At 45.4% G+C, this 21506-nt stretch overlaps 1 protein-coding gene across 2 annotated transcripts in view; it reads right to left on the bottom strand.

Annotated features, from left to right (window-relative positions):
* Nucleotides 1-21506, bottom strand: part of r3hcc1l (R3H domain and coiled-coil containing 1-like) — a 184053-nt gene that overhangs the window by 12395 nt on the left and 150152 nt on the right. For both annotated transcript variants that reach the window (XM_078223083.1, XM_078223084.1), the window contains exons 5-6: nucleotides 17335-17430; nucleotides 5026-5166 (exon numbers count right to left, since the gene is read on the bottom strand). In XM_078223083.1, coding sequence (XP_078079209.1) covers nucleotides 5026-5166; nucleotides 17335-17430 — 237 coding nt within the window. The remainder of the gene's footprint in view (nucleotides 1-5025; nucleotides 5167-17334; nucleotides 17431-21506) is intronic.

Below are 21506 nucleotides of genomic sequence, written 5' to 3'. Positions count from 1 at the left end.
CGTGGGTTTCCTCTGGGTGCTCCGGTTTCCTCCCACATTCTGAAAGACGTGCTGGTTAAGTGCATTGGCCCGAACAGGTGCCGGACTAGGGGAATTTCACAGTTACTTAAGAACATTAGAACATAATATGCATTTAATGTTACAGGTTAGAAACATGGAAGCATAGAAGATAGGAGCAGGAATAGGCCATCTGGCCCCTCGAGCCTGCTCCGTCATTCAATAAGATCATGGCTGACCTTTTTGTTGACTCAGCTCCACTTACCCACCCACTCACCATAACCCTTAATTCTTTTACTGCAGTGTTTACTTCATTGTAGTGTTAATGTAAGCCTTACTTGTGACTAATAAATAAACTTTAACTTTATAACTTTAAAAGAATTCCCATCACAGCGTAACCCACGCCTCTGGTCTCTGTTTACTCGTGGATGCGTTGAATGTTACAGATTAGAAACATAGAAGATCGGAGCAGGAGGAGGCCATTTGGCCCTTTGAGCCTGTTCCACCATTCATTACGATCATGGCTGATCATCCAACTCAATAGCCTAATCCTGCTTTCACCCCGTAACCTTTGATCCCATTCGCCCCAAGTGCTATATCCAGCCGCCTCTTGAATACATTCAATGTTTTGGCACCAACTACTGTGGTAGTGAATTCCACAGGCTCCCCACTCTTTGGGTGAAGAAATGTCTCCTCACCTCCGTCCTAAATGGTCTACCCTGAACCGTCAGACTGTGACCCCTGGTTCTGGACTCTCCCACCATCAGGAATATCCTCTCTGCATCTACCCTGTCTAGTCCTGTTAGAATTTTATAAATCTCTATGAGATCCCCCTTCAGTCGTCTGAACTCCAGCGAAAACAATCCTAACCCGTTCAATCTCTCCTCATACATCAGTCCCGTCATCCCCGGAATCAGCCTGGCAAACCTTCGCTGCACTCCCGCGAGAGCAAAAACATCTTTCCTCAGAAAAGGGGACCAAAACTGCACACAATACTCTAGCTGTGGCCTGATTCAAGGCCCTGCATAATTGCAACAACACATCTCTGCTCCTGCACTTGAAACCTCTTGCAATGAAGGCCAACATGCCATTTGCCTTCTTTACTGCCTGCTGCACTAACCACTATAATCACAGTCTAACCCATAAACTGCAAGTGTGAAGTATTCTTTACACTACAATTAATTGCATTCCTTGTTTTACAATTACAGCAACCGCCTACCAACACCCAATTCCTATTTGCTAATCACTTGCCCAGTTGATTCTTCTTTGGTACCATTTTATTTGCTTTCAGCAAGGCATTTATATGTTGTAAAAATTAACCCTTATATGACTGAAACAAAAGCGAAATGCTGCAGAAGTTAAAATGAATCTTCTACTCATCCTTTTGCCCCCAAGAAGAATGCTATTGACATTCGCCGCTGCAGAAAAATATTGTGCTCGGGTGAGGATCTGAATCCGAGTTGAGAGAAACTTTGCAATATATTTTGCCCGTGGCAACTTGATGAAAGATTTCTGATGGTTTGGATATAAATTAGCCTTTGTGTTTGTATGCACGTGGAATACAGATGTGTCACCTTGTGTCAAAGCACACCTTCAATATCAAGATTTGAATTTAAAATAATCCAGTTCAACAAAAATTCGTGCCAATAAACAACTTGAAATTGATTCTTTTTACATATAAAAGAAAAACTTGATTTTTGTCTTTAGTTATCAGTATTGAAATTTTTAGGTAACGCTTTGGGATAATGGATACTAGGATCGTGATTACATGTCATTTCACAAGAGGGCTTTAGACAAAATAATAAACCACAAAAGCAATCAAGTGGTTTATTACTGTTACATGAACTGAGAGATGGGATTACAGTCGAGAAGACACTCCTAAGTACTCAGGATTGGATCATTTAGACAGGCAATCCAATTGTTGGGGACAACTTCCTCTTCCTTCCCACCCCTGGGATGTGAGGGAGGACATTAGCAACTGGGAGACTCTTGAAGCTGATGTGTGAACACTTCTATGAAAAGATTTCTATGAAAGTCATTGAATAGTCCCAACACATAGAGAGGCTATTTAGACCATCGAGTCTGCACTGGCTCTCCCAAAATGCAACCCAGTTTAGTCCTACTCTCCTGCTCAAATTGCCCCTTAAGTGTCCCCAAGATATGTAGGTTAGATGGATTAACCATGTGTGGGGTTAGGGCAGGGGAGAAGGCCTGGGTAAGATATTCTGTCAGAGAATCGGTGCAAACTCGATGGGCCGAATGGCCTCTTCTGCACAGTAGGCATTCTATGATTCTCCCCATATTCCTGCAATGTCTTCTTCAAGCATTATCCAATTCCCCTTTTCAAGGCTTCTCCTAAATCTGCTACCACCACCTTATCAGGTACCGCATTCCAAACCATAAACACTTGCTGCGCAACTGGATCCTCTGGTTATCAACCCTTCAGCCAAACCCACGACTACAGTGCGAGGACTACAAATCAAACACAATTTTATTTACACAGATCATCAATCAGAAACGCAGGAGGCTGAGCTACTATTGTTACAGGGTGCCAAACATCAGGGTAATATGAAGCATGATTATTTAAACATTTGGAGGGTGAATGGGTGAGAGTTTAGCTTCCTATCTCCACAGCCTAGCTTTTTTGATTTGATTTAGATTTGATTTATTATTGTCACATGTATTAACATACAGTGAAAAGTGTTGTTTGTTGTGCACTGTAGAGACAAAACATACCGTACATAGAGAAGGAAAGGAGAGAGTGCAGAATGTAGTGTTACAGTCATAGCTAGGGTGTAGAGAAAGATCAATTTAATGCAAGGTCAGTCCATTCGAAAGTCTGACGGCAGCAGGGAAGAAGCTGTTCTTGAGTCGGTTGGTATGTGGCCTCAGACTTTTGTATTTTTTCCCGATGGAAGAAGGTGGAAGAGAGAATGTCCGGGATGCGTGGGGTCCTTGATTATGCTGGCTGCTTTTCCCAGGCAGCGGGAAGTGTAGACAGAGTCAATGGATGGGAGGCTGGTTTGTGAGATGGACTGGGCTACATTCATGACCTTTTGTAATTCCTTGCGGTCTTGGGCACTCAGTTTCAATTCTTAAAACCTGCAGATCCCAGTTAGGTGACTGGTGGAAGGCTCCAGCTCATCTCAGTGACTCTGCTCAGGAGGTGGGGAAAAAGTAGACCCCAGGGGCCAGGCATGTTGGGCTAAGTTGGATGTTTGTGGGTGCGGGGGGGGGGGGATGACAACAATGATGACAAATGATGAGGGAAAAGCATTTTCTGTCCCCTTTCCTGTTATTTGTGCTCTTCGCCCATGGATGCTACTTGCTGGTCTCCCACATCCAGTGCTCAACAATTGGTGGAAGAGGCAAAGGGCTTGTGCAAATGCTCCAAGCGTGGGTATGTGCAGTGGACTTTCCAACTTTCCAAGGGGGCGGCACAGTGGTTAGCACTGCTGCTTCACAGCGCCAGGGGCCTGGGTTCGATTCCTGGCTTGGGTCACTGTCTGTGTGGAGTTTGCACATTCTCCCCGTGTCTTCATGGGTTTCCTCCGGGTGCCCCGGTTTCCTCCCACATTCTGAAAGACGTGCTGGTTAGGGTGCATCGATCCGAACAGGCGTTGGAGTGTGGCGACTCGGGGAATTTCACAGTAACTTCATTGCAATGTTAATGTGAGCCTTACTTGTGACTAATAAATAAACTTTTAAGTAAAATTACCAGCCCCCTCTCCAGCTCCCCCAGTCTCCCTCCATGGTGCTTTATATTCTGAAACCGGGGTGGAGTGAAGCTCCCCCTCTATGCCTTTCTCTCCATACTTAGTTTGGACCCGTCCTAAAAAGCGTGCTTCACAGGCTTGTTATCCAAATAAAACTCGACACAAAGTCACAGAAGGAGATAGTAGGAGAGGTGCCCAAAAACCTGGTCAAAGAGGTAAGTTTTAAGGAACGTTTTAAAAGGAGCAGGTGACTGTTTAGGAAGGGAATGCCAGAGCCTAGGGAGAGGCCTAGGCAGCTTAGCAGCATTTAAGAGGCACCTGGATGGGTACATGAATAAGGAGGGAACAGAGAGATATGGTCCGAGTAAAGGCAGAAGGTTTTTTTTAAGTTTAGTTAGGGCATCATGATCGGCACAGGCTTGGAGGGCCAAAGGGCCTGTTCTTGCGCTGGTACTTTGTTCTAAAGACATGGCCATCAATGGTGGGGCAAAGGGCGTGAGGGATGCCTCAGCAACAACCATTATATTTTCTCTTTCCAAGTGCTGACAGAAGGGCAGTACGCCTCCAGTGAATTGGGTGCCATTTGGGTCACATGGCTGGGTCGCTATTCTTCATACACGAGATGAGATAGTGAAGATTGTCACTATTCGATCGCTTGATGCAGCATGCAAGGATTTTTTTATTTACTATTTGTGATTTTTCACTTTTTTAAATCTCAAGACTTTGCTCTTGAAAGTCTGTTACATTCCATTAATACCAGCTGTCTAACTTGTGATAACATTATTACCACCACTTGATTCTGGCTGAGCATCTTTGCTGTATAACAGAGGAAGATTAATTAAGAAACCAGATACGACATTTGGCAAAGGCATGTCCCGCGCAAACAAAATGTACAATCTTGTTGTGCAGCAGTGATAGGCTTTGCAGTAAATTATAACCTCCCTATATATATTATACTGAGGGCATAGAATATCTGTCATTGAATTCACAAGGCGGTAATTCACAGGCAGCCATTTAACACGGTACACAAAGATTAATGAATTTAACAATACCAGCACTTAAATTGGCAATAACCTTTCAGCATTTTGATCACTGGACAGGAGTAGAGCACCAGCTCATAGGAAGTATGGCTTGCGGGATTGAAGGTGACAAGGCTCTGGGTTATTTTACATAGCGAGTAGAGAAATCATCAACTTCATGTAACCCGATTCAACGCTGCAACTGATCTGATATCGAGTGGAACGTCCGCTGAGACGAGGAATCTGCTGCTCACCTCTCCCGCTCTTGCGTACGCACGCACTATCCAACTTACCCCTAGCTTCCTTCAACTTTTTACGCTCAGCCTCTTGTTCTGCTTTGGTTTGCTTGCTTCTTACACCGAGCGCTCCAATGACCAGCCTTCTAGCAAGCATGGCACTTGTCTGAGGGCGTTCCTTTGCAGGTAGAAGAAATTCTAGACAAACAAAAGAGGTGGGGACAAAAAAAAAAGAGGAAGATTTGTTTATTTTTTTTTCCCAGCGGAAACATACCATATGTCACGCTGGGAATCAGATGAGCCAAATGGATTTTTCTCTCCCCGACTGGCAACGCGAGCAGCATATTGATGGGGAACAGACTGCAACTTCATAGATAACAGTGCATTTAATACTAGTATACACATCAATTATGACCACATTAAAACAATTACATTCCTTTCCAATTACACGGTTTTTATAAATCATTTCATAAAAGATACAAGAGAATTACTCTGGAAAATGAAATCTTATAATCTCTTTGTAACAGAGCAATATTTTATTGTTTAGAGGTCACAAATCTGTCATGTTAATAGGCTAGAACATATTTGAAAAAGCATCGGCATTATCTCTGTACATTTATTTCAGCTGTCATTGGTGTTTTTTAAATTATGGGTTTTGCTCACTCGATGTTTTGTTGCATCTCCCGGTCCGTTACTGCGTGTCTTAGCGGAGTTCTGCTGAAGGTTGCAAAATGGACGTGCCCGCCAATTTTGATTGATTTAAATAATTATTTACCTTCCTCAGATGGGTAAAACACAGGCAGGAAAATACAAATTTATTCTCACCTGCCCCTGGATAAATACATCTGCCGCACATTATTCAATTAACTGGTTACAAATCGCCAAATCAGAAACCATCTTTGAATGTCAAATCGTGGGAACATTGCAGCGCTCCTCGCCTTAAAGATCAGCCACAAATAGTAAAGCATTGGAGCAATTATCTGTAAACCCACATTCACAAGATAAAACTCTAATGGACCAGACTATGGTGTGCACAATGTATGAGTGGGAGGTGATGTGCGATTTACAATTTAGTGTCACATTCAGTCAGCAGTTTTAATGAGGCATTATTACCAGTTGCTAATTTTTATTTTTTGCTGCCGTCGGCAATAGCACAGATCCAATATCCACCTCCACACCTGTTCACTCTGGCTGCTTTCTGCATTTATTATCTACAGGATGTACTGCAGAATCTCAAAGTCTACTTTGATAGTGAATTCCAGGCCTGTGATCTCAACTATCTGAAAATTGCAAGGTAGAGATGTTATGGCCTCCTCCTGAGGTCCCCAGCAGCACAGATGCTAGTCTTCAGCCAATTCGATTCACTCCACATGATGCCAAGGAACAGCTGAAGGCACTGGATACCGCAAAGGCTATGGGCCCCGACAACATTCCAGCAACAGTACTGAAGACTTGTGCTCCAAAACTTGCAATGCCCCTGGCCATGCTGCTCCAGTACAGCTACGACACTAGTATCTACCCAGCAATGTGAAAACTTCCCTAGGTACGTACACACAAAAAGACAGGACAAATTTAATTTATCCAATTACCACTCCATCAGTCTACTCTCAATTATCAGTCAAGTGACAGAAGGGGTCATCATAAGAAAAGGGATATGGGGAACAGGTGAGGAAGTGGATTTGAGACCAGGGAGAGATCAACCATGATCTGATTGAATGGCGGAGCAGGCTCAAAGGGCTGAATTTGTATACTTTTGCTCCTAATTTCTATGGTCCTAAGTTCTGACACCACTATCAAGAGGCACTTAATCAGCAATAACTCGCTCATGGACGCTCAGTTTGGGTTCTGTCTGGGTCACTCAGCTCTAGATCTCATTACAGCCTTTGTTCAAATATGGACAAAAGAGGTAAATGCCTGAGGTAAGATGAGAGCGACTGCCCTTGACATCAAGGCTGCATTTGACTGAGTGTGACATCAGGAGCCTGAGCAAAACTGGAGTCAATGGGAATCAGTGGGAAAACTCTCCGCTGGTTGGAGTCATACCTGGCACAAAGAGATCAATCATCGCAGTACCAGGACATCGCTGCAAGAGTTCCTCCGGGTAGTGTCCTAAACCCAACCATCTTCAGCTGCTTAGTTACAGTCAGATCAGCCATGATCTTACTGAATGGTGGAGCAGACTTGAGGGGGCTAGTGGCCTATTCCTGAATTGGCTCCTGAATTGTATGTTCATCAGTGACCCTCCCTCCATTGTAAGGTCAGAAATGTGGAAGTTCATTAATGATTGCACAATGTTCTGCACCATTCACAACTCCTCATATTCAATGTAGGCCATGTCCGAGGGCAGTAAGATCTCGACAATGTCCAGGCTTGCGCTGACAAGTGGCAAGTAATATTTGCGCGACACAAGGGCCAGACAATGACCATCTCCCACAAGAGAGTATCCAACCATCTCCCCTTGATATTCAATGGCATGACCATCACTGTACCCACCACAATCAATATCCTGGGGGTTACCATTGGCCAGAAAGTGAGCTGGACTAGCCATATAATATTGTGGCTACAAGAGCAGGTCAGAGGCCAGGAATCCTGCGGCAAATAACTCACCTTCTGACTCCGAAAAGCCTGTGCATCATCTACAAGGCAAGAGTCAGGAGTGTGATGGAATACTTTCCACTTCACTGGATAGGTGCAGCTCCAACAACACTCATGAAGCTTGACACCATCCAGGACAAAGCAGCTGCTTGATTGGCACCCCATCCACAGACATTCACTCCCTCCACCACCAATACATAGTGGCAGGAGTATGTACCATCTACAACATGCACTACAGGAACTCACTTCACACAGCAGCTTCCACACCCACAATGTCTACCATCTAGAAAGACAAGGGCAGTAGATGCATGGGAACACCACCACTTGGGAGTTGCCCACCACGCCACACACCATCCTGACTTGGAAATATATCACCATTCTTTCATTGTCACTGGGTCGAAATCCTGGAACACCTTCCCTAACAGCACTGTGGGTGTACCTACACCACTTGGACTGCAGCGGCTCAAAACAGCCGCTCATCACCATCACATTCTCAAGTGCTATTAATAATGGGCAATAAATGCTGGCCATGCAACGATGCCCACATCCCCATGAGTGAATAGGAAAGAACACCATCAGATCCAACTCACATACCATCCTGGTGTTGGCATAAAATGGAATTCCCTCATCTTTGTTGGGTCAAGATACTGGACTATTTAGACACACTGTGAGAGAAAAGGATCAGACAGTTCAGGGCAGCCCATCACCACATTGTCAGGACATCCGAGGATTGGATGTGTTGACTGGGAGTGACTCGGAGGGGAGTGTTGAACCGTTGGAGAAAATCTCCATTACAAGGGAGGAAGTGTTAGGTTTGTTAGAGAATATAAAGACTGACAAATCCCCAGGGCCTGATGGAATCTATCCAAGGCTCCTCAGGGAGACGAGAGGTGAAATCGCTGGGCCTCTGATGCAAATCTTTGTCTCGTCACTGGACGCAGGGGAGGTCCCAGAGGATTGGAGGATAGCTAATGTGGTCCCGTTATTTAAGAAGGGTAGGAAGGATAACCCGGGTAATTATAGGCCGGTGAGCTTGACGTCCGTGGTGGGGAAGTTGTTGGAGAAGATTCTTAGAGATAGGATGTATGCGCATTTAGAAAGGAATAAACTCATTAACGATAGTCAGCATGGTTTTGTGAGAGGGAGGTCATGCCTCACTAACCTGGTGGAGTTTTTTGAAGAAGTGACCAGAATGATTGACGAGGGAAGGGCCGTGGATGTCGTCTATATGGACTTTAGTAAAACGTTTGACAAAGTCCCTCATGGTAGGCTGGTGAAAAAGGTTGGATCTCATGGGATAAAGGGGGAGGTGGCTAGATGGGTGGAGAACTGGCTTGGTCACAGAAGACAGAGGGTGGTAGTGGAAGTGTCTTTTTCCGGCTGGAGGCCTGTGACTAGTGGTGTACCGCAGGGCTCTGTATTGGGACCTCTGCTGTTTGTGATTTATATAAACGATCTGGAAGAAGGTGTAACTGGGGTGATCAGTAAGTTTGCGGATGACACAAAATTGGCAGGACTTGCAGATAGTGAGGAACATTGTCAGAAGCCACAGAAGGATATAGATAGGCTGGAGATTTGGGCAAAGAAATGGCAGATGGAGTTCAATCCTGATAAATGCGAAGTGATGCATTTTGGTAGAAATAATGTAGGGAGGAGCTATACGATAAATGGCAGAACCATAATGGGTGTAGATACGCAGAGGGACCTGGGTGTGCAAGTCCACAGATCCTTGAAGGTGACGTCACAGGTGGGAGAAGGTGGTGAAGAAGGCATATGGCATGCTTGCCTTTATAGGACGGGGCATAGAGTATAAAAGTTGGGGTCTGATGTTGCAGATGTATAGAACGTTGGTTCGGCCGCATTTGGGATACTGCGTCCAGTTCTGGTCGCCACACTACCAGAAGGACGTGGAGGCTTTGGAGAGAGTACAGAGGAGGTTTACCAGGATGTTGCCTGGTATGGAGGGGCTTAGTTATGAGGAGAGATTGGGTAAACTGGGGTTGTTCTCCCTGGAAAGACGGAGGATGAGGGGAGACTTAATAGAGGTGTATAAAATTATGAAAGGCATAGATAGGGTGAACGGTGGGAAGCTTTTCCCCAGGTCGGTGGTGACGTTCACGAGGGGTCATAGGTTCAAGGTGAAGGGGGGGAGGTTTAACACAGATATCAGAAGGACATATTTTACACAGAGGGTGGTGGGGGCCTGGAATGCCCTGCCAGGCAAGGTGGTGGAGGCGGACACACTGGGAACGTTTAAGACTTATCTAGATAGCCACATGAACGGAGTGGGAATGGAGGGATACAAAAGAATGGTCTCGTTTGGACCAGGGAGCGGCACGGGCTTGGAGGGCCGAAGGGCCTGTTCTGTTCTGTATTGTTCTTTGGTAATAGACACAGTTATGGCAGCGGCATCCACACCTGATACGCAACTGGAAAAATAAAACTTGCAACAATTAAGTTCTAACCAGGCAGCGACGTGGATGTTACATTAATTCCAAAGGTTTGTGATGGCCCCTAGCAGTTTAACAACATATTTATATTATTATTAATGCCTTGCACAAAAGTGAACTGATTTGGGAGCAATGGAATTATGGAGGAATAATTCATTCCCTGACACTGAGCAATGTGGAAGCTACATGTCTTTCAGGATCAGCTGTTGCTTTGTGGCTCCAGTACGCTGGAGAACCCTAATGCATCGCTCAGTGACAGGATTATTATAGCACGACCCACCCAATGGAAATACAGCAGCTATGATTTCAACTGTGGCTCGTAAAATGCAGTTATCTGGATTCTGAAGCTATTATTTCTAGTTGTTAATACGTCAGGTATTCTTCAAAAAAAAAGGAAAATCACAAATGTGGCGAACCTGCAATAAAAGCATCATGCAAGAAATGCCACATCCAATTCACTGACACGCAGACAAAAGCAACTGTGGTGACTCTTTACCCGAAATGTTAACCTATCTTTCAGGTGACCCTGTTGTGAATGAACAGCTTTGACTAAGTTCCACAGCACGTTATTTATAATTAGATACAGTGATGATCAGATCAGAAGACATATTTCTAAATTACTGTATTTCCAGCTCATTACTTCTGCCAGGTCCAAGTTCACACACAGTTAATCCTGGAGAATTCTCCCACCTATTATTACGTCAGCTGTGGCTCACTCTTGCCCGAGTGGGTTCACGTCCCACTTCAGAGACTTGAGCATGAAAATCTAGGTTGACACTCCAGTCCAGTACTTGAGGCAGTGCAGGACTGTCAGAGGCGCTGTGTACCAGATGAGACGCTAAACATCTGTCCTCTTGGGTGGACATAAAACTTTCCATGGCGCTATTTCTCCCCAGTTTCCCTGACCAACAAAACGGATTAGTTGGTCATCATCATGTGCACAAATTGGCTGTCCCGTTTCCGACGTTACACCAGTGACTACATTTCATAAGCACCGAAAATATATCACCATTCCTTCATTGTCATTAGGTCAAAATCCTGGAATGCCTTCCCTAACAGCACTGTGGGTGTACCTACACTGCTTGGACTGCAGCGGCTCAAGAAAGCCATCACCTTCTCAAGGGCAATTAATAATGACTGTGAATTACTTTGGGACATCCTGAGGTTATAAAGGGGCGACAGAAATGTAAGTTATTTCTTTATGAGGCACATTGTCATCGAGAAGTGTGGGTAGAGAAGCAAAGAACAAAAATTACAGCACAGGAACAGGTCCTTCGGCCTGCACCGACCATGCTGCCTGACTGAACTAAAACCCCCTATCCTTCCGGGGACCATATCCCTCTATTCCCATCCTATTCATATATTTGTCAAGACGCCCCTTAAAAGTGGAAGTAGTCCACTTCCACTACCTCCCCCGGCAACAAGTTCCAGGCACCCACCACCCTCTGTGTTAAAAATCGATGTATCTCGTACATCTCCTTTAAACCTTGCTCCTCGCACCTTAAATCTATGCCCCCTAGTAATTGACTCTTCCACCCTGGGAAAAAGCTTCTGACTATCTACTCTGTCCATGCCTCTCATAATCTTGTAGACTTCTATCCGGTCTCCCCTCAACCTCCGTCATTCCAGTGAGAACAAACCAAGTTTCTCCAACTTCTCCTCATAGCTAATGCCCTCCATACCAGGCAACGCCCTGGTAAATCTTTTCTGTACCTTCTCCAAAGCCTCCACATCCTTCTGGTAGTGTGACGACCAGAATTGAACACTATATTCCAAGTGCAGCCTAACTAAGGTTCTATAAAGCTGCAACATGACTTGCCAATTTTTAAACTCAATGCCCCGGCCGATGAAGGCAACCATGCCATATGTCTTCTTGACTGTCTTCTCCACCTGCATTGCCACTGTCAGTGACCTGTGTACCTGTACACCCAGATCCCTTTGCCTATCAATACTCTTAAGGGTTCTGCCATTTACTGTATATTTTCTATCTGTATTCTATCTGTCTACCTTCCAAAATGCATTACCTCACATTTGTCTAGATTAAACTCCATCTGCCATCTTTCCGCCCAAGTCTCCAACCGATCTATATCCTGCTGTATCCTCTGATGGTCCTCATCGCTATCCGCAAATCCACCAACCTTTATGTCGTCTGCAAACTTACTAATCAAACCAGTTACATTTTCCTCCAAATCATTTACATATATTACAAATAGCAACGGTCCCAGCACTGATCCCTGAGAAACACCACTTGTCACAGCCCTCCATTCAGAAACGCACCCTTCCACTGCTACCCTCTGTCTTCTATGACTGAACCAGTTCTGTATCCACCTTGCCAGCTCACCTCTGATTCCATGCGAATTCACCTTCTGCACCAGTCTGCCATGAGGGACCTTGTCAAAGGCCTTACTGAAGTCCATGTAGACAACATCCACTGCCCTACCCTTATCAATCATCTTCGTCACTTCCTCGAAAAACTCGATCAAGCTCGTGAGACACGACCTCCCCTTCACAAAACCATGTTGCCTCTCACAAATAGACTAACTAAGCAATAGAGGGTTTGTGCACAGTTATCAGTTCAAATACCGACTTACAACACCACAAAGAAATACAAGAACTTTACAATTCTCACAGTGCAGGAGGCGGCGATTCGGCCCATCGAGTCTGCACCGACTCTCCGAAAGAGCATCTTACCAAGTTCACCCCGCCTCCTATCGCCGTAACCCATAACCTACACATCTTTGGACACTAAGAACAATTTAGCATGGCCAATCCATCTAACCCGCATGTCTTTGGAGTGTGGGAGGAAACCGGAGCACCCGGAGGAAACCCACGCCGTCACGGAGAAAACATGCAAACTCCACACAGTCACCCAAGGCCGGAATCGAACCGGGGTCCCTGCCGCCGAGAGGCAGCAGTGCTAACCACTGTGCCACCGTGCTGCACACTGGGAGCACCCCTTTTGCTCAGATATACTGCATAATGTTCCTACTCTCGGCATTCACGCAGCCAACCTGCAAATCAACAGTGTATTTTGTGATGGGCATTATGTAATTCTGTGACAAGAGCCTGAGAGGCGCCACTTGAGAAGTGACAGAAATATTATTACTGGGAAATTATCTGTCAAAAAGTAATACATTTCTGAATACAGAGTTTACAGCACTGCTGTTCTCCATCACTAGGTGTCACTGCTCAGACTGAGAACAGATTACAGCACTTCTATCCCAACTCACTGGGTGTCACTGTGCATAGGAACATCTGTCTCCAGGCAACACAATATCTGAAATTAAAACATGGCACGTTGGCAATGCTCTCCTGATTAGCCATTCACCTCAGCCTTTGTGCTTATCTTCGTCTCATCTAAAGCTCTGCTGACCATCTCCTAGCTCCACATCATGACCATCTCCTAACTCAGAGCAAGCTCTACTCATGCACCATCCTGACTTGGAACTATATCGCCATTCCTTCATTGTCGGCACGGTGGCGCAGTGATTTAGCGCCGCTGCCTCACAGCTCCAGGGACCTGGGTTCGTTTCCCGGCTCGGGTCACTGTCTGTGTGGAGTTTGCACGCTCTCCCCGTGTCTGCGTGGGTTTCCTCCGGGTGCTCCGGTTTCCTCCCACAGTCTGACCCACACTGACACCTGCAGTGGTGTCTCAATTTCAAAATTCCTATCATTGCTTTCAAATTTCTCGATAGCCTCACTCCTCCCTATGTCTGTAATCTACTCCACCCTCACAACTCAGACGTTTGTGCTCCTCAAATTTGAAAATGTGACCAAACACATTGACGAAGGAAGAGCGGTGGATGTGGTCTATATGGACTTCAGCAAGGCGTTCGATAAGGTCCCCCATGCAAGACTTCTTGAGAAAGTGAGAGGGCATGGGGTCCAAGGGGCTGTTGCCTTGTGGATCCAGAACTGGCTTGCCTGCAGAAGGCAGAGAGTGGCTGTGGAGGGGTCTTTCTCTGCATGGAGGTCAGTGACCAGTGGAGTGCCCCAGGGATCTGTTCTGGGACCCTTGCTGTTTGTCATTTTCATAAATAAATGACCTGGATGAGGAAGTGGAGGGATGGGTTGGTAAGTTTGCTGACGACGCCAAGGTAGGTGGTGTTGTGGATAGTTTGGAGGGATGTCAGTAGTTGCAGCGAGACATAGATAGAATGCAAGACTGGGCGGAGAAGTGGCAGATGGACTTCAACCCGGATAAGTGTGTAGTGATCCATTTTGGCAGATCCAATGGGATGAAGCAGCAGTATAACATGAAGGGTACCATTCTTAGCAGTGTAGAGGATCAGAAGGACCTTGGGGTCTGGGTCCATAGGACTCTTAAATCGGCCTCGCAGGTGGAGGATGCGGTCAAGAAGGCGTACGGCGTACTAGCCTTCATTAATCGAGGGATTGAGTTTAGGAGTCGGGAGATAATGCTGCAGCTTTATAGGACCCTGGTTAGACCCCACTTGGAGTACTGCGCGCAGTTCTGGTCACCTCATTACAGGAAAGATGTTGAAGCCATTGAAAGGGTGCAGAGGAGATTTACAAGGATGTTGCCTGGATTGGGGGGCATGCCTTATGAGGATAGGTTGAGGGAGCTTGGTCTCTTCTCCCTGGAGAGACGAAGGATGAGAGGTGACCTGATAGAGGTTTACAAGATGTTGAGAGGTCTGGATAGGGTAGACTCTCAGAGGCTATTTCCAAGGGCTGAAATGGTTGCTACGAGAGGACACAGGTTTAAGGTGCTGGGGGGTAGGTACAGAGGAGATGTCAGGGGTAAGTTTTTCACTCAGAGGGTGGTGGGTGAGTGGAATCGGCTGACGTCGGTGGTGGTGGAGGCAAACTCGTTGGGGTCTTTTAAGAGACTTCTGGATGAGTACATGGGATTTAATGGGATTGAGGGCTATAGATAGGCCTAGAGGTAGGGATATGATCAGCGCAACTTGTGGGCCGAAGGGCCTGTTTGTGCTGTGGCTTTCTATGTTCTATGTTCAAATTCTAGCCTTTTGCACAGCTCCACCACATTTGCAACCATTGTTTCAGTTGCCTAGATCTGAAATTTCCTCCTCCGTAACCTGTCTCTGCTTCTCTCGGAATGTCATCCTTAAAACTCACCTCTGGTCTGAATATCACTGATGTGACTCAGTGCTAACTTGTTGGTAATGCCTCTGTCTATATCAATGGGGACGAAGTAGAAATGGTCGAGAGCTTCAGGTTTTTAGGTGTCCAGATCACCAACAACCTGTCCTGGTTCCCCCATGCCGCCACTATAGTTAAGAAAGCCCCACCAACGCCTCTACTTCCCCAGAAGACTAAAGAAATTTGGATGTCCACTACGACTCTCACCAACCTTTACAGTTGCACCATAGAAAGCATTCTTTCTGGTTGTATCACAGCTTGGTATGGCTCCTGCTCTGCCCAAGAACGCAAGAAACTACAAGGGGTCATGAACAAAGCCCAATCCATCACGCAAACCAGCCTCCCAACTATTGACTCTGTCCACACTTCCCGCTGCCTCGGAAAAGCAGCCAGCATAATTAAGGACCCCACGCACCCCGGACATTCTCTCTTCCACCTTCTTCCGTCAGGAAAAAGATACAAAAGTCCGAAGTCATGTACCAACCGACTCAAGAACAGCTTCTTCCCTGCTGCTATCAGACTTTTGAATGGACCTACCTCGCACTAAGTTGATCTTTCTCTACACTCTAGCTATGACTGTAACACTACGCTCTGTGCCCTCTCTTTTCCTTCTCTATGAACAGTATGCTTTGTCTGTATAGCGCGCAAGAAACAATACTTTTCACTATATACCAATACATGTGACAATAATAAATCAAATCAAATGTGAAACACCTCAGGATGCATAGTTGTATTGAAGGCACCATATAAATTCAAGTTGAAACACTCAGCAGATTTTGACAGGAAGTCACTGACACGATCCCTGCGTCCCTCTCTCCAGATGCTGGCTGGTGTGCTGAGTGTTTCCAGAATTCGATATTTATGAGCTCCCAGTTGTTACAACATGGACGTATTTCAGAAGTTGATGGCCTTTCCCCCGCATTTGAATGTTAATGTAAGCAGTCATTACAATTGCTTTGAAAAATAAACTGGGGCTAAGGTACTCTGTGGCTCTTTTCTGCTTGGTCTACGTGTGCGCCTATTGCAGACCCTTGTCAACTGTATGGATTGTTAACTCTGGCAGGAAAAGCAGCCAAACGAACACACGTAGTTCCAGGTTAACGATCTCGATGAGAAGCAGAGAATGGTATAGCACAGGAAGAGGCCATTCAGTCCATCATGCCTGTACTGGTTCTTCGGTACAGCAGTCCACTCCCCCGTTCCTCAGCCCTGTGAAATGTTTCCCTCGAGATTATGTATATAGTGTAAGATGTAAAGCTGATGGGTAAGCGTAAACACTAGCAGGTACCAGAGTGGCCAAATGGACTGTTTTATGTTCTATGTGATCTGGCGTAAGCCCATCCTCTTTTTGTTGTTCTTGTTTGTCCTGACTAACTCTCATGGAACTCTGTTCAACAGTGCCCACACCTTAGTCTTACTGGGCAAGATATCGGCCATCAGAAATATTGAAAAGTATTAAAAGAGGAAGCAGGTGGAGCACAGCCTAATTATTCTGCATTAAAAAAAACCCACTAAAGTTTGTCAGAAGGAGAAACTGGAGAAGGTAATCAGTTCCATATTTTAAGGAGTTCATAGAATCCCTACAATGCAGGAGGAGGCCATTTGGCCCATCAAGTCTGCACTGATTCTCTGACAGGGCCTGCGTGGGAAGCTCTATCTCCGTAACCCCATGTATTTACCCTGCTAATCCCTGTAACCTACACATCTTGAAACACTGAGGGACAATTTATCATGGTCAATCAACCTAACCCACACATCTTTGGACTGTAGGAGGAAACCGGAGCACCCGGAGGAAATCCACGCAGACATGGGGAGAACGTGCAAACTCCACACAGACAGTGACCCAAGCCGGGAATCGAACCCGGGTCCTTGGCGCTGTGAGGCAGCAGTGCCAGCCACTGTTTGTGGGTTGGAAGGTTCAGCTGTGGGGTGATCATATATTAGTGACAAAAAAACGTAGTCAAGCAGTAGAAACAGAATCTCATGTACGGTAATTGCTTAACCTGAGTAGCAGCTACAACCTGATCAACAATGAGCAACTCCCACTGCAGGGACCATGTAGATTGGTGCCGGGAGAGCGCGAGCTTCGCTTTACATGCTTTTTCTGACAAATGTGGGTCAGATTATTAAATCGTCTCTTTAATCAACAAACTGTGAAGGCCTTAATTGACTGCAATTACAGGCTCTTTCTCACCTGCACAGCTTCTAGCCTTAACCTTCGATGATCTAGATGCTTGTGACAAAGGTCGAGTCTTCAGCATGGGATGCTTGGTACTGATCGCGTCACGTGCTACAGAGATGCAAGAGAACAGCCATGATTAATTGCGTCTGGAGGAGCAGCCGTAAATACAGCTAAGCAAAGCATTTCTACCCTAATTAACTTTACTGAGCACCCAGAACTAAGTAGGTTTCCAAGGTCAACAAACACGCGGAGTGAAAATATCAACAAAGGGCGTGTTGTATTTTCAGAACACCTTAGTATGGAAGTAGCCCTCTGACCAGCACAGTGGAATCGGAGAAAGTGCGACTGAGTGGCATCACTTGCCATGAAGGAGTCCTCTCTTGATCTTTGGAGCTTGTACCAAAATGCAACCAAGACCAAAGAAATTAAAGTAAAAGTAAAAGCAAAGTTGATTGATTAGTCACAAGTCAGCTGACATTAGCACTGCAATGAAGTTACTGTGAAAATCCCCTAGTCGCCACACTCTGGTGCCTATTCGAGTACAATGAGGGAGAATTTAGCATGGCCAATGCACCCTAACCAGCACGATTTTCAGACTGTGGGAGGAAACCGGAGCATCTGGAGGAAACCCACGCAGACATGGGGAGAACGTGCAAACTCCACACAGACAGTGACCCAAACCGGGAATCGAACCTGGGTCCCTGGCGCTGTGAGGCAGCAGTGCTAACCACTGTGCCGCCCCAAAGAGGGCATGTTCTGGGTGTTTAAAAACAACGTTTGTGTCAAAGGGAAAGCCTTAATAGAAATTCTGCTCCCTCTCCTTTCCTTGTACAGTATGCTTTGTCTGTATAGCACGCAAGAAACAATACTTTTCACTGTGTACTATTACATGTGACAATAATAAATCAAATTTAAAAAAAAGGAAAGAGGCAGATAAAATCCACCAACAGAAATTAAAATGACTGGGAGTGTGGAAGTGCGGGGGTGACAGGGTTAAAGCGAGATACAGCTTGATATGCAGCAGACTGCTTGAAGCTAGATCGTCAGAGAGAGAGAGAGATTCAATACACGAGTTTGAAACATCTCTGAACCAGACAACAAATTGATCAGACCCGAATAGATTTATGCCTTTTTTTTAAATCAAATGACTGGGGAGAGGAGATGCAGTTTTACTCAAATCAACATTCCTCCACAACTTTACCCAGAAGAGCCAATCAAACCCAGAGATTATAATGGAGCAAAGCAGTTTTAAGTCAGTCTGCTTAATGTTGCACTGGATTTACCATTGTTCCCTTAGCTCAGAGGATACAAGGCTCTGTAAAATCAGGAACATTATTCCATGCAATGCTAAATGAGATATTCTGTTGTTAAAATGAAGCTGTGCCTCTTAGGGCCACAAAGTCGAATACTAAACACAGGGTGAATTCAGAGGTCAATTTAGAGACTGCAGAACCGTTGGCACCGGTATTTTATGCTGCAGGAGTTTAGATATGTATGGAAGTGCTTGTCAGAATGACTATGTACATAATATGTATGCTTCAGTGGCACCCAATCCTGCATGCAATGCCAGCAGATATATCCAAAACCCCGCATGCTCGGATAAAACCTTTCCCATAATATAGGACAAGTGGCTACAAAAATTGATATCTTACTGTTTGAACAGTTGTGTTTGAAGAGGGAATGTGGATGACATTAGGGCAACTGACTGGGAGGGAACACTAAAATAGGCACCGTGAAAGAGCTGAATCAACATTAACAGATATGGTTATTAACCCAGTAGTGCCGCATCTTACACTGCTGCTATCAATTCGCCTTGCCTGGCGCAGTAAGTCCTCCGAGCTTTCTTCAATATCACCCATACTCTCCGCTTTAAACGATAAATCAAAGGTTTTATAGAGTTTCCTGACAATTACAATCCCTTCAAGATTAAGGAAAGTACACACACGATTATAAAGTGAAATATTCTTTCTCATATATAAATAAATCATATACACACTGTAATAATGGCACTGCTCGTGTGACCATGACTTCAGCTTGTGGGATGGTGCCACAATGTCACAGCGAAAGCCGCTGTGTCTTGTAAAAAAAAACCCAACTAGTTCATTAATGCCATTCTCAGGAGGGAACCTGCTACCCGCTTGTCTGGTCTGGCCTGCATATGAATTGGTCCCACAATCTATGATTCACTTTTAATAGCCTAACAAACCCAAAACAAATCACCCTTTCCTGCCAGCCACTAACTTTGCAGGGGAACCAGGGATCATCAGCATCACACACATCGAGTGAACAAATGAACAAAATCAGCACTTGGTTGTTGTGTTCCCCATTTTACAACAATGACCACACTTCAAGAAGTGTACACTTTGGAGTGGCATGGTGCTTAGCACTACTGCCTCACAGCGCCAGGGACCCGGGTTCATTTCCGACCTCAGGTGACTCTCTGTGTGGTTTGCACATTCTCCCCGTGCCTGCGTGGGTTTCCTCCGGGTGCTCAGGTTTCCTCCCACAGTCTAAAGATGTGCGGGTTAGGTTGATTGGCCATGATAAATTGCCCCTTAGTGTCAGGGGGAGCAGGAGGATAAATATAGTAAAAGTAAAGTTTTCATTTATTAGTCACAAGTAAGGCTTACATTAACACTGCAATGAAGTTGCTGTGAAATTCCTCTCGTCGCCTGTTCGGGTCAATGCACCTAACCAGCACGTCTTTCAGACTGAGGGGAGAAACCAGAGCACCCGGAGGAAACCCACACAGACACAGGGAGAATGTGCAAATTCCACACCAACAGTGACCCATGGCTGGGAATCAAACCCGGGTCCCTGGCACTGTGAGGCAGCAGTGTTAACCACTGTGCCACCATGCCGCCCTGGAGTATGGAGGATTGTGGGGATAGGACCTGGGTGGGATTGTTGTCGGTGCAGGCTTGATGGGCCAAATGGCCTCTTTCTGCAGTGTAGAATCATAGAGTCGTAGAATCTAAGTGCTTCAGTGGCTGTAAAGTCATTTGAGATGTCCAGTGGCCATGAAAAGTTGTATATAAATGCAAGACTTCCTTTATTCTTCAAACTTACTTTCCACTTCGGCGAGTAAATGATCTGATCTGTGCAATTCCCCTTACCCCTTAACTCTGGCAACTTCCTTGGATTTTTTTTTATTCTACTGACTAATAGCAGTTTAAATGAGATGAGATTCAACCTTCACTGGATGTTAGGACATTTTCCGCAAGAGATGTTGATCACCTATATTCTCGAGCCTTCTGCATCGCAGATGCTGATAACAATCAGAGCCTGCTGGCTGAGAGACAAATCCATTCGCTGAGTGTGCAAAGGCGTTTCATTATCCATATTTAATTCAGTCTTAAAAATGATTTACTACTGAAAAGTGCATCGTGCACAGCAGTGTCAGATATTGGGTGCTAATAAATCATGCTACAGCGCAGATTTGCTTCTACAATTCTTTGTGGTGAGTTCTTGATCTCTAATTATCACAAGGGACAAGTACTCCACTGCCCCTACATGTCACCGCTCCCCCACCTGGGGAAATATCAAAGGGAACAAAAATAAAAAGTTCACCAAGAACTTCGTAAGAACATTCCGAATTAACAGGCAGTAAAAGGCCAGCTGGCTCATCGAGCCTTTAGCATCTCCAGGCAGAGAAGCTACACAGCTTCCCTGACAGAGTGTCGGGGGTGTGGAGATGCCGGCGTTGGACTGGGGTAAACACAGTAAGAAGTCTCACAACACCAGGTTAAAGTCCAACAGGTTTATTTGGTAGCAAAAGCCACGCCCAGCCCGGAGTGTCGGGGGTCTGGCCAGAGGCTCGGGACCTCCGTCCAGTGCCTTGGAACCCTGCACAGTGTCTTGGCACCCTGTAAAGTGCCAGCTCAGGGATGGAGTGTCCATATTACAAACAGGAAAGGGCCTGAATAAACCAAACTAAAGAACTGAAGGCAGAATTTCCACATGGGGTTCCAAACCTTCTGTGACCTCTGTGGAATTCTCAAAGATAATCCACTTTTCGAAGATTTTCAGCAACTTTCCACTGAAGTTACAGGGCAAGGATGAGAGAATGCCTCCTTGTTAATTGTATATTAATTGTTTAATTATATGATTTGATTTATTATTGTCACATGTATTAGTATACAGAGAAAAGTATTGTTTCTTGCGCACTGCACAGACAAAGCATA

Source organism: Mustelus asterias, chromosome 11 (genome assembly GCF_964213995.1).
Source record: "Mustelus asterias chromosome 11, sMusAst1.hap1.1, whole genome shotgun sequence".
In the NCBI taxonomy this organism is placed as follows: Eukaryota; Metazoa; Chordata; class Chondrichthyes; order Carcharhiniformes; family Triakidae; genus Mustelus; species Mustelus asterias.
The sequence above is the reverse complement of the archived record's forward strand: the minus strand, read 5'-3'. Positions and strand labels throughout refer to the sequence as shown.